General features: G+C 40.4%; 1 protein-coding gene across 2 annotated transcripts in view; it reads right to left on the bottom strand.

Moving 5' to 3' along the window:
- Positions 1–2608: 2608 nt before the first annotated feature.
- The window catches only part of TNIP3 (TNFAIP3 interacting protein 3), a 96561-nt gene continuing 85854 nt past the window's right edge, over positions 2609–13315 (bottom strand). For both annotated transcript variants that reach the window (XM_088660372.1, XM_088660371.1), the window contains one exon: positions 2609–7722. In XM_088660372.1, the coding sequence (XP_088516498.1) occupies positions 7643–7722 (80 nt within the window). In that variant the 3' untranslated portion in view covers positions 2609–7642. The remainder of the gene's footprint in view (positions 7723–13315) is intronic.

Raw genomic sequence — 13315 nt, 5'->3', positions numbered from 1 at the left:
TGTAACTCAAGAAAATCTTTAATAATAATAGAACAAAGATATTGGAGATGTACTTTGAGGTCCAGACTATGGGAAGCCCGGAAAAATTAATAATTAATAATTTGGTTGTTTTTTTATTTTAGTTTATTGATTTTAATTGAGTTATGATTATAATTCGATGGATATGTTAATTGGCTGTTTATATTGGAAAATCAATAAAAATGATTAAAATAAAAGTTCCCAAAATACAGAAGAAATGATGGACACCAAATCAAGTTAATTTTGTAAAAACACTTGTGGAAATGACCATGAGAATTGTAGGTGCCTCTCTGATTTCAATATCAACAGGGCCCCCAAAGCCTTAGATAGCATAGAGATTAAATGGATATTGTTAGGCACGTTTAAATAAGTTTATGATACATTAACATGTTTGTATAGTTACATAGGCTACAAATGGGGTCTGAAATAGGAGTTTCAGAGGAGGGAAAAACTAGTTGTACGAGAAAGTATACACCAACAGGGAACTTCGAAAGATATATGGTGTCCGTGGTGTGTCAGCATTTGTGGAAAAAGCTGACAGGCAGGCCTAAAAGTCATTCAGCTCTAAACCTTGTTTTCTTTGCCACACTTGAAGGTTTTATTAGCTTTCTGTCAGACGCTGCAGGTTTAAGGCTGAGGGCTTTGCCCTCCCTGCAAATTATACATTTTCCTCTCTCACCCATTAAGCAAGCGGTCTGACTTCTGTCAACTTTCATAATTAAGGTGTTTTTAACTCCTTTACATCTGTGATGCATAAAGAAGGGGGGGGCTTTCAATGAAAAAAAATGACCTCTGGAAACATTCAGCAAAACTGAAACCCATACAAAATAGAGATTAAAGGATCAAGAAAGTTTGAAAATGTCACTTAAGAGTGTGACAAAGTATTTATTTTTTCAGACCCTAAACTTTAAAGTAAGCAGCGAGGTCTGCAGAAAACCGACATCACAGACAAGTGATCAAAAACTGCTGAGTTCCATATACAGAGAGAGACATGTTCTCTGAGAACCCAGCCTGAAAGTTCCAGCAGTTCATTTAGACAGCATCATTTAAAACAACACCTCCATCTAGTGGTTTTATAACAAAAAAAAAGTTAGTAAATTCTTACATAGGCTTTCCTGAGTGTTTTCACCCATGGACCTCCGTCATACATAGTGTCCTATCACCTGATCATTGTTCACTAGAAAATAAAAAGTGGAAGAGAGGCTTTTGTAATGCAGATGAGTGTTCTGGCCAGTTTAGTTTGCAGTCCTGTAACAAACTTAGAGCAAAGTTACACATAATGTTAAATGTGGGTCTTTGCATCTAATGTAGGGATGGCAAATCTTCCAATTACTGTTTCTCTCAGTTTTGAATTTCTTTTATGTCTTAAGTTCAGTTTCCCATATTTGCACATCGGTTTGCACTTTAAAAGAATTTTCCTAATATCTGCACACTTGCCACAATGTATGCATTTCTCTACACATTACTCAACATTGCAAAATTCAAAGAAGGTCCAGTTCTCATGTTCCATTACCTCCAGATATAGGCAAATAATTCAAATCTATAAGGTTTTCATCAGTGTTTGGTTTTGGAGAACCTTTATCTTTGCACTCAACAGCTACATCACCAAGAAGAGAGGCCACTGGTGCTTGGTTTTCAAAAAATATTATAATTTCTAAGGTATCTTTTATGAAAAACTCACTGAATTTATAAATAAAAAGCAATAACAAACCTAGACAGCATCTTAAAAAGCAGAGGCATCACCTTGCCGACCAAGGTCTGTATAGTTAAAGGTATGGTTTTCCCAGTAGTGATGTATGGAAGTGAGAGTTGGACCATAAAGAAGGCTGATCACCAAAGAATTGATGCTTTTGAATTATGATGCTGGAGGAGACTCTTGAGAGTCCCATGGACTGCAAGAAGATCAAACCTATCCATTCTGAAGTGAGCTGAGTGCTCCCTGGAAGGACAGATTGTGAAGCTGAGGCTCCGATACTTTGGCCACCTCATGAGAAGAGAAGACTCCTTGGAAAAGACCCTGATGTTGGGAAAGATGGAGGGCACAAGGAGAAGGGGACGACAGAGGATGAGATGGCTGGACAGTGTTCTCAAAGCTACTAACATGAGTTTGACCAAACTGTGGGAATCAGTGGAAGACAGGAGTGCCTGGCGTGCTCTGGTTCATGGGGTCACAAAGAGTCAGACATGACTAAACAACAACAGATCTGGGCCCTTGAAGGTAACCACTGTATGGGCAAATAACAACAAGTGAACATTTTGGATTTAACATCAAGACATCAGGAATGGGGGTGGGGGTCTGTTTCTGCAATAGGCCACTAGCCCAGACATTTTTATAGACACCACTGTAATTGCTACTTTTTGTTTATATTGTTATAGTTTGGGTGTTGAGTTTTTTTAAAAAATATACCTTTCTTTCAACAATATTTCCTGCCATATTAAGCAGGTTATTCTAATGTCAGAGCAAAATGCACATCAGCATGCTTCCAAAATCTGCCTCCCCTACTAGCTGGAGAAAATGACACCAGCACAATCACTTTTTACAATACCTAGTAAGAGAGCAATTGGAAGCATTTGAGAAACCTGGTCCATATTTTCAGTACCTCATAACTTTATTTCATAATGCAACAGACAGCATTCATAAATAAAAGGTGCTTTACCACAAATTATACTTGTTCACACCCTTAGCCAGGAGCAAATATAAAAACAGCTAGAATCACATCATTCCCCACCCCCTCCCTTACTGATTTCATGTTTCACAATGTGGTCTCTTGGCCCTGAAAGCAGGAGCACCTGTGGGTTCCCTGTTTATAGAGCAGGTGACAGCAGCCCAGAGCAGGCAATGGATGCTGTAAAGGGGAAGAGTCGACCAGCAAGCCATTGGTTCATATTGGGAAAAGGATTTATTTATTAAGAAGACTTTGTGATGTTAGTGATGTCTGTTGAATTAAGGTCACATCCTCACCATAACTATGGAAACCATACCTGGCTTTTTCCAAAGAATCCTGGGGAATGTAGTTACAGGTAGGTAGCCGTGTTGGTCTGACGTAGTCGAAACAAAATAAAAAAATTCATTCCAGCAGCACCTTAAAGACCAACTAAGTTTTTATTTTGGTATGAGCTTTCATGTGCATGCAACTTAGTTGGTCTTTAAGGTGCTGCTGGAAGGAATTTTTTTATTTTGTTTCGACTGGGGAATGTAGTTTAAGGGTGTTGAGAATTGTAGCTCTGCTGAGGGGTAAACTACAGTTTCCAGGCTTATTTGGCAGAAGCCATGACTGTTAAAGTGCTCTAAATGCATGGTGTGGGTGTGGCCAAGGAGTCTGGTGACTAAAGTTGTGCCTCCACTGACACAAGGCGCTTTGATCCTCCAAAGGTTTCCATCAGTGAAATTGGGAAGGAGGCAGTTTTTGCAGATGCCCATCTCTCCTGAACCCCACACCTCTAGGTGTCTGGAGGACCTCTCAGCACAAGGTAAGAGGTGGTATGGGAGACTGCTAGATCAAAAATTATTTACGCAGTGGAGAGACACCATTGGATGCAACCATATAGACGGAGTTGCTATAAATTTATAAAAGAAGGTCAAAACTGGATTCTTAATTGCTAAAAGTGTTCCCGCAGCCACTAGAAATGACCTATTATGTTTGGTGTACAGTTACTTTAAAAAAGAGAGTTTGCTATCTTTAAAAACAAACAAACACTAACATGGCAAACTGTATTCATTAATGCAACCTTTGACAACCTAGTGCCCTCCAGATGTTGTGGACAGAAACTCCCACCAGTTGTAGTCTGGAGGGTACCAGGATAGGCAAATACAGTGGTACCTCTACTTACGAATTTAATGCGTTCCGAACACACATTCGTAAGTCGAAAAAATTGTAAGTCGAATCCCATAGGAATGCATTGGGAGAAAAAATTCGTAAGTAGAAGCAACTCTATCTAAAAATTCGTAAGTAGAAAAAATCCTATCTAAACCGCATCCAAGATGGCGGATGGAGCTCCATTCGTAAGTAGAAACATTCGTAAGTAGAGTTATTCGTAAGTAGAGGTACCACTGTATAGGAAAGTAGGAAGCCACCTTCTTGCTCAGTATCATACACACTGACTTGGCATCAGCTCTCCAAGGTTTTAGGCAGGGGTCCTTCCCAGCCCACCTTGGAGATGCCAGGGGTTCAATTTGGCTGATGCTCTGCCACTAAGCTATACCTTTCCTCTAAGAAGTCCTTATACATGTTCTGCTCTGGCTACATTACTTTAGCTGTAGAGCTAAAATTACATATAATTAATGCATTATTCCATAATGGAGGGGTGTGGGGGGGAGCTCTCCCCTCCAAACCCATTGATGTCTTCAACCTCACCAGTTTCTCACAATTTGTCTCACTAGGATTTAGGTGACTAAATATTTGCTGGGTCAGATGTTTGGCAGCAAAACATTAAAAGGCAGGTGCTGACACTAAGAAAAGAAAAGCACCCTGAGGCTGCAATATGCCTGCATTTCTCCTCCCCTCCCCTAGTTACTCCAAGTAGCTGGCATATATTCATCTCTGTTTTCATGAACCCTAATGATAATGAGTTAAGCTTCACAAATGGAAGACGAAACCCTCATAATTAGTTGAGCTGAAGTGTTGAAAGGAATGAAATGGGGTTTGTTGGCTCTAACATTGGATACACAGAGGCCTGTCTGTTTGGTGTATTCACGACAATCCTGAGTCTGGGGTGCTCTTCCCACAAACACTGGTCACCTGCTGAGAGCCTGAATTGAATTAGGTTACATTATAATTGGATTTTCCTAAGGCGCTGCATTAGCATTTTCCATGATCTCACCCTTATTAGCCAAATCACTAATCAGGAATAGCACAGTTACACTGCCTGCTAGTTAAATTATCTGCTGCTATAGTGACTATTTAATCCAACTTCCAACCCATGCATAGAGACCAATCTTTCCCATCTTCCTTTAGAGGGAATTCACATTATTCTCTCATGGCTGAAAGTACAATGTGGTTTTGAGTTCCACAAATACATTTTTTTAAAAAAAAAAAATACTCTGGAGAATTGTAAGTTTTAAGGCTTGTTGTACAGGTTCCATTATACGGTGTGATAAGGTCAGGGTGATTTGTCTCCTTGATAAATGAATGTAAAAATGAAGCTGTTGAGGGAATTTGTTTAATTGCAAAGAAATCCCTAACCATGAATTGTATTCCATTGTGGCTCAAATACTTAACACACCTAATCCTTTAAGATTATTCTTTTAATGCTACAAACTCCATCCATTAACTGGAATACAAATGACTTAAAAAAATAAAAATAAAGTGGCAATTATGTCCAGTATAGTGGTACCTCGGGTTACAGACGCTTCAGGTTACAGACTCCGCTAAGCCAGAAATAGTACCTCGGGTTAAGAACTTTGCTTCAGGATGAGAACAGAAATCGCTTGGCACTTGAACACTCCTTGGCAGCGGTGCGGCAGCAGTGGGAGGCCCCATTAGCTAAAGTGGTACCTCAGGTTAACAACAGTTTCAGGTTAAGAACGGACCTCCAGAACGAATTCTTAACCCAAGTTCTTAACCCAAGGTACCACTGTAGGAAAGTACTGTAGATGTGTCTTCCACAACTGGACAAGTCCTGACAGTAAGAGCTGTTCGACAGTGGAATTTGCTGCCAAGGAGTGTGGCGGAGTCTCCTTCTTTGGAGGTCTTTAAGCGGAGGCTTGACTGCCATCTGTCAGGAATGCTTTGATGGTGTTTCCTGCTTGGCAGGGGGTTGGACTGGATGGCCCTTGTGGTCTCTTCCAACTCTATGATTCTATGATTCTAAGTCTACTATAGGGCGGTTGGTGGAGTCCAGAAGGATATTGCTGCATAAAGTTAGATACAGACATAGAAAAATTCCTCATTTGGTAAGATGGTCCAATGACTATCTGGCCGATACAGTGCCTGAGACCAACTACGCTAGAAGTCTAAGCTCTGATAGAATCCTGCAAGGACTACCCCATTAGGAGAAGAAAAGGTAATGCCATAAGCAGATTAAAATCTGCAGTATTTCCTCAAACATCTGTCATGCTTATTTCTTTCACATTTTAAAATGCAATTACATTTAGGTGCATTACATTTGTTCTCAAATTGTATTTCAAGGGAAATTATGATTAATGTTATTAAAGTGGGTAAAGCAAAGCCGAGCTGCTGACCCAGTCTTGTGTGCTTAAATCACATTTAAACCATTGTAGGGGTTAAACTTGCCAAACTCTGTTCTGGCCTTAATCTTCAGCTCAAAATATTACAGTAATTCTAGAAATATTTCATTTACACATATATCACCAATATGGTTTTAATTCTATATCATACATTCAGATTTCCATCTGCATTCAGTGTAAATGCAAGCAAGTTCAGGATGCATGTGGGTTGTTTGTTGTTGTTGTTCTCTTTTTTTTTACCATAAATTTTAATTCTGGCAATAGAAGACAAGGTGTTATTGGGTATTTAGGTTGCAATATTGAACCTTACCAGTAGCTATACTGATATGGATTAGACTGTTCTGAAGATTTGGCTAGAGGAGACAGCAAGCATTGTCACAATCAATACAGCCCAACGTGACTACTGACTATAATAAACGGTTGATGGATTGCTACTGACCCACCAAATCAATTGCTGCCCAATCACCCTCTAAGGTGGCCCAGCAGGACTTCCATGAAACACATTTGTTCTTCTGTCTGCAAAGGGTTGCCTAAGTACAGAGACTGTTAATCCTCCAGCAAAGCAACAGTGCATGTCTGGTTGGCTACGTTTGAAGTGGTGGATCACACACACTGTGCAGGCCAGTTTAGCAGACTAACGTACTCAAAGCGATGCACTTTCAGAATGACGACGAGATGATTCTTAAACTAAAAATGGGGACTGAAACGCAGCCCAACCCAATAGCAGTAAAACCAAATACAAACATTTGCTGCAGCAGCCAGTGAGGCAGGTTGCTCACAAAAATGCTGGATTGCCATGTGGTGGCCGTAGAATCTTACAGTGAGTAGGAAGTTTAAAGGTCATCTGCTCTGACTCCCTAGCTCAGGGCAGGAATCTGACAATTAAAGCATATCTAAAACATAGAGGGTGACAGAGAAAAAAGAACCCCCACTTGCTTTACTTTTAGGCACTGAGTGACGGTGAAGTGAGGGGGTTACTACAGTCAACCCTGATCAAATGCAGGGTTATAGACTACACAGTAAGCTCCATGTGGATAGGACAAACATCCCATTAGCCCCATTTTATATGCACAACTCTGCTTGCAATACCTCACAGCTCCTCTGGTGCCCAAAGGTAAGGACAGGATTCCCCTCCCCTTGATCCACATACAGACGTTTTGCCTTGAAACCACCATAACACCACTCACTTGCACATTTCCTAAAACCCTTCAGACATTTATTTATAATTGAACAGTTGCAACTTGTTTGGTACAGTCTATTTTAAAAGAAAGGGATGAGGGAGGAAGTCTTTCCACAACAACAACTATAGCTGGAAGTGAATCTGTCTCTTTGCCACAGTCATAGAAATCTCCCATTGTGTGTATGTTATATAATGGTATATCATATAAAACAGAGTGCAATAGGACATGAAAATGTAACGGTGGTTACAAGGTGATGTCAGGATGGCTCTTTGTCTTTGCTTCGGTTCTTTCTCTTTGTATGGTACAAGTGGGGACCTTCGTTTTCTGAGGAGGCATCTATAAATAAATGGATACATATGTGAAAGAAAATTAGACACCTTTAGTTCTCCAGCTTCACTGTCTTAGTAAGTATACCCTGAGCTGATTTTTTTTTCCAGGACTAAAAAATATCAATAAACTAATATTATGCTACAACAGCAACAACAACAACAACAACAACAACAACAACAGGAATCATTAATATTCTAAAATAAACCAAAAAGAGAAACAAGGACAAATTGGCTCGAATCCAGACTAAGTCAGTCACACTTATTCCCATTAAAATCTGGAGAGATGCTACCAGCCAGCGTAGGCAATACTAAGCTTGATGTTCCAATGGTGTGACTCAGTATAAGGCAGTTTCCTTAGTTGTACTTATTTCTCATTGATACCAGTGGGACTTAAGTCATGACTAAAATTGTTCCACTGATTTCAGTGGGACCTACATCCAACTGATGTAACTTGGATCCAACCCACTGACTTTCTGGATTAGGTTAATTTCTGTTTAGAAGAACCTGTCACAAGAACTTGATTCAACCTGATGATATTCTTAGTCGCCCCACCTCATTATTATAGGCAATTTCCCTGTGATATTGCTAGTATAAAATATAAATCCTTTCCTAAGAATTCGTCTAAGATGCTACTGTAAACATGGCAGTGGTGTCTTTACCTCTCATGGAAGCAAAAGATTAAATGAAAAACGTGAAATATTTCAAGGAGTCCTGGTTTTGCCCATGAGAACAGTTTACATCTCCAGAATGTTACATCTATATAAGCTTGCTGCTCAACATGTGGATTTACAGCCACAATGATATATGTTGCACTCCAAGCAGAATAAGCAACCAAGCATTGCAATCTGAAAAAGGTTATACTTTAATCAGCTGAAGAAACATATTCATTTTTCCTTTGAGGTATGTGTACATCATGTCTTCTTATAAAATGTATAGGAGATATAATGTATTCCATCCATTTTCAACCCAAAAATGCTGCATCAACTGAATTTATATTATTACAAGGAGAAGGAGAATTAATAGACCAATTAATACTCTGCACAATCACTATCTAGGGCTGAGCCAAGAAGGGTGCCATTTCCACTGGTGTGAATTCATTCCTTTATTTTAGTTTTTTAAAAATTTATTCCCCCCAATACTTTAATAATTTGTTTTTGTTCATGCAGATTAATAAAATATAATCAAAAAAATTAAAATAGGGATGCTGCAAAAAGGGACCAAAGTGTTCAATCCTTTGGAGTGAAGGTAGGAAACATTCTGTTTCTTCTCATTCTGATTTGGCTTCCTTGTACATATAACCAAAATTGACTGGTGACATGGTTATCATGGATTCTACATGACTGGCTGGCTGGGTTCATATTCCCAGGAAAGAAAAGAACACATATAACACTGAAGCAGCAGCCCACCAAGAAACAACCCCCAAAGTTTGGGTAGCAAATAGTTAATTGAAAGGGAATTCAGAGACACTTTGCCTATGTCCACAATTGCACACTTCACCCTGAAATATTCCTAAGTGAACACTTGGCACAACCCTGTTGAAACCTACCTAGTCCTGAGGCAGGTTCGTTGTCACTGGTGTTGTGCAAGTTAATATGGACTTATAGTACATGAGAATGAAAAAGCAAAGTCTCAAAAAGGAGCATATCGGTTAGTTTAAGGCCCAAAGCATCTTGAGTCAAGTGACCAGTTTCTTCAGAAAAACTCCAACAGTCTTACATGCCAAATAGGCTTCTTGTACTGGTGCCTTCATCCCCCCCCCCAACCTTCTCAGTTTCTGATACATTAGAGAGTTGGGAGCAGAGTTAATCCTGTGCTAGAAACTCAGAAATCTCTTGCATAATCCTGGTTGGATTGTCCATTTATTTCACATCTTTTGGCTGCTTAAATCAGCCAAGTATGAGGAAACACTGCCATAAATGAATGTCACACAAGCAAAATGGATCTGTGCAATGCAAGCCATTGGTGGCAGTTTGCCAGGCTTCTATTGACAGAGGCAGAAAAGGAATTTTTAGGTGAATAACAGTTACAAAAGTATGTGTTTTCCAGTGCCAGCTTAGCATACAAACAAAACCTAAGGCCTGCCCTATCCAAACCACATTCAAAATGGGAATTGGAATGGGATACCGGTAATGACTGAATCAATACTGTACATCCACGTTGCTCGTCCTGTCCAGAGGCATTTAACTAATTCCTCTAGGCCAGTGTTTCTCAACCTTGGGCCCCCAGCTGTTTTTGTACTACAACTCCCACCATCCCCGGCCACTGGTCCTGCTAGCTAAGGATGATGGAAGTTGTAGTCCCAAAACAGCTGGAGACCCAAAGTTGAGAAACACTGCTCTAGGCTGTTGCAAACAGACCACTGGTCACATTGCATGACTTGCTCACTTGCATTCTGAAGACTTCGTTCATTTTGTAGATGGTTAAGTAGACACCTTATGTGCCATTGCTGCTGAACTGGGAAAGGAGCAGTACAGATGCAGGGGCCAGACACAAAAGAGACAAGGAACGGAAAGGTGGAGCTGAAAGAGGGGTTCTATGGGATAGAGAAGTAAAGTATGGGATACGGAAAGAGAAAACAGAGGGGCAATGTAGATTGTGGTGCAGAGAGAAGCATGGTGCTGCAGGGAGTAAAGAGAGAAAGTGATTGTGTAGAGGGGAGGGGAGGGGAGCAGATGGGGTGTGGGGGAGGAAACACAAGCACAACACATGGGAGAGATAAATAACACTTCCAGACTGTCACTATTTTGGGATAGGATTCAAAAAACATACCAGCAAATTTAGGTTGCACAATTGAAGTTGATTTGGCACTCTTGTGCAAAAATCCTCCCACTTTCCCCCAGAATTGAACTTTTTGCAATAAGGAATTGGGTGGTGGGAGAGCATTGAAAAATGTGGGATATCAATGGCTTGATGCAACAACGTATATACTCCCCACAAACAAATGGCAATAAATGCTCAATAAACATGACATCTGGACGTGACCGAAGACACGGTGAGCTCTATGGAGTACAGAGGAAGAAGAAAGATAATGATAATGTTTTTTTAAGAAAGGGAGAGCACAAAAGAAGAAAGGTTAAAAGAGAAATGGGTACAGAGAATCCACTGGTGACACAGAGACAGAAGGGGAAGCACACTGTGAGTGAGGAAAGAACCAGGAGGATTGAAAAATGGCTTTTCATCTAAAGTAGTGAGGCAACCTTCCTGAGTTAACAGAAATGTAAAGGTGATTGAGTTGCATGTGCCCCTAGTATAGAGAGAGCCACCAGTTATTTAATGATGAGAGAAATGCATTTTGCAAATACTCAAGAGTCCCTCTTGCCTTTATTGCTTCAGGTTTAAAACCAAGTCCTGAAAAGCAAAATTGTTCCTACGGCTGCATTCTGAGCATTAATGGCACAGCCCTCATTTAGTTAAAGACAGCTGAAGACTAGAGTATTGCATATATGGATTCCTTGGCCCTCAGAGTTTCTTGAACCCAGTTGGTACTGGCTTATTTTGAAGTATCTTTAAGAGAGTAGGACTTGGAAGGGAGAATTGCACATGACCACAGCTGGAAGTGAAGGTACAGCTCCCATGCTAAACATATCTACCATGAAGTACGGCTCATTGAATTCAGTGGGACTTGCTTGAAAAAAAATGTTTAGGATATTAGGATCAGGCTTCAACTATGGAGGAGAGAAGAATTTAAATATTCAATTCAATTCACATTTAAAAGTGATCCTACCAAAAAAACTGGGGGGGGGGGCGCGACGGACAAAATTGACATTTGATCTATCTCTAGCTGCAACAAATCTTTGTTGCTGTCCTCAGATCCAGATACATTTGGAACACTGGCAAAGTCAGAAACAGATGAGAGAAAGATGGGGGAAAGGCTAGTCTTTACTTAAGCAGCAATTGCAACTGTTTCAATTTAAAAGGTTAAACAAATCAAACACTCACAACTTCAACTCTTTCAAGGTTGTGGCATCTATATTAGTGAACAAATAGCATGGAACTAATTTTGTATCCCCTCTCCAGATAATGGATGAGAAGGCAAAGACTTTCCATATGTTAAATGAATGCCTCATGAAATCAACGGGGGAAAATACAGCCCATTAACATCTGGGAATTTGAAGTATATTACTAGAATACCAGGATTACCAATGCCATATGCAATTTCAATGCAAACCAGAGAAAGACATGTTCGTATAAAGATGCTTTGATATCTTCCCTAGGCATCCTGAGTCTCATACCAGATAATCATTATACTTGAAACTTTTTACATTCACCTTGACCATTAACTGTTAAACAGGAAAATAATAAATCTTAGAACATTCAATTCCAAAGGATGCATTTCTGAAACCATACTACTGTTTAAACTGGGGGTACTGTTGTTATTTTTTTATTGTTGAGCTTCCTTTTGGGGGCACTTCCTTCAGCAAAACTATGACTGTAACATCAAAGCTATTTTTGAATGCAAAAAAGTGTGGTATTCAAGGAAGTACAGTTTCAAACACATGGGTAGAATAAAAGTAGATTTAGCAGTGGAAAAGATAATGGATTTAAGTATAAAGCAAGCCTTTTTTGTGTTGTTTATCTCATTCACTAATGGTTGTTTTTAAACTATTTTGATTCAAAGGGTGTGGATCATGGGTTTCTTGGCTCTGGAATTGTATCTAGGAGGAGATAAAGTGTGAGATCAGGGCATGTGCAATTCCTCTCTGGCTCTGGATGGCTACCTCAGGCAGAAATGGAAACCTGAGCTGGGAGATAGTTCCTGAGTTTATCTGAAAATCTACTTACCCCATTACATTGAACTATCTTTCGTTTTATTTATTTATATTTATATCCCACCTCTTTTTCCATAATGGTATTAAAGGTGGTCTCTCATCCAGGTATGGGCCAGACCAAGACTTGCTTTAGCTTCAAGGAAGCAGACAACGTCACATGCCCTCATGCCCTGGGGACATCCAAAGTCAAGGATATCCCACAGACAGCTGCCTTTGCCCCTAACACCATGAGGAGAGTGATGGCCAAGAAAAGCAGTGTGCAAAGCTAAGGCCAATGCCTAATCTTTGTTTGGATTAAAACCTGGTGGCTAAGCAAGAAGTGTGTCTACCCTTTGTACAGGGGGTAGAACAAGGTGGCACCTTCTTTCCATTCCACATGCAGAAAACTGACCAGACTGGCAGCTCAGTGGTGATGAGACAGCAGTACCTGACAGCAACAGGCAAGCTGAGGGAGTGCAAGGCAAGACACATAGAGCTGTGTGGCCTATCTTCTAACACGTTCTCACCCTCTAGCACAGTGTTTCTCAACCAGTGTGCCTCCAGATGTTTTGGGACTACAACTCCCATCATTCCTGACCACTGGTCTTGCTAGCTAGGGATGATGGGAGTTGTAGTCCCGAAACATCTGGAGGCACACTGGTTGAGAAACACTGCTCTAGCATATGCTGCCTGAGTTTGGATTTGATATTCTGCTTTATCACTACCCGAAGGAGTCTCAAAGTGGCTAACATTCTCCTTTCCCTTCCTCCCCCACAACAAACACTCTGTGAGGTGAGGGGGGCTGAGAGACTTTAGAGAAGTGTGACTAGCCCAAGGTCACCCAGCAGCTGC

This window comes from Zootoca vivipara, chromosome Z1 (genome assembly GCF_965207765.1).
Source record: "Zootoca vivipara chromosome Z1, rZooViv2.hap1.1, whole genome shotgun sequence".
In the NCBI taxonomy this organism is placed as follows: domain Eukaryota; kingdom Metazoa; phylum Chordata; class Lepidosauria; order Squamata; family Lacertidae; genus Zootoca; species Zootoca vivipara.
The sequence above is the reverse complement of the archived record's forward strand: the minus strand, read 5'-3'. Positions and strand labels throughout refer to the sequence as shown.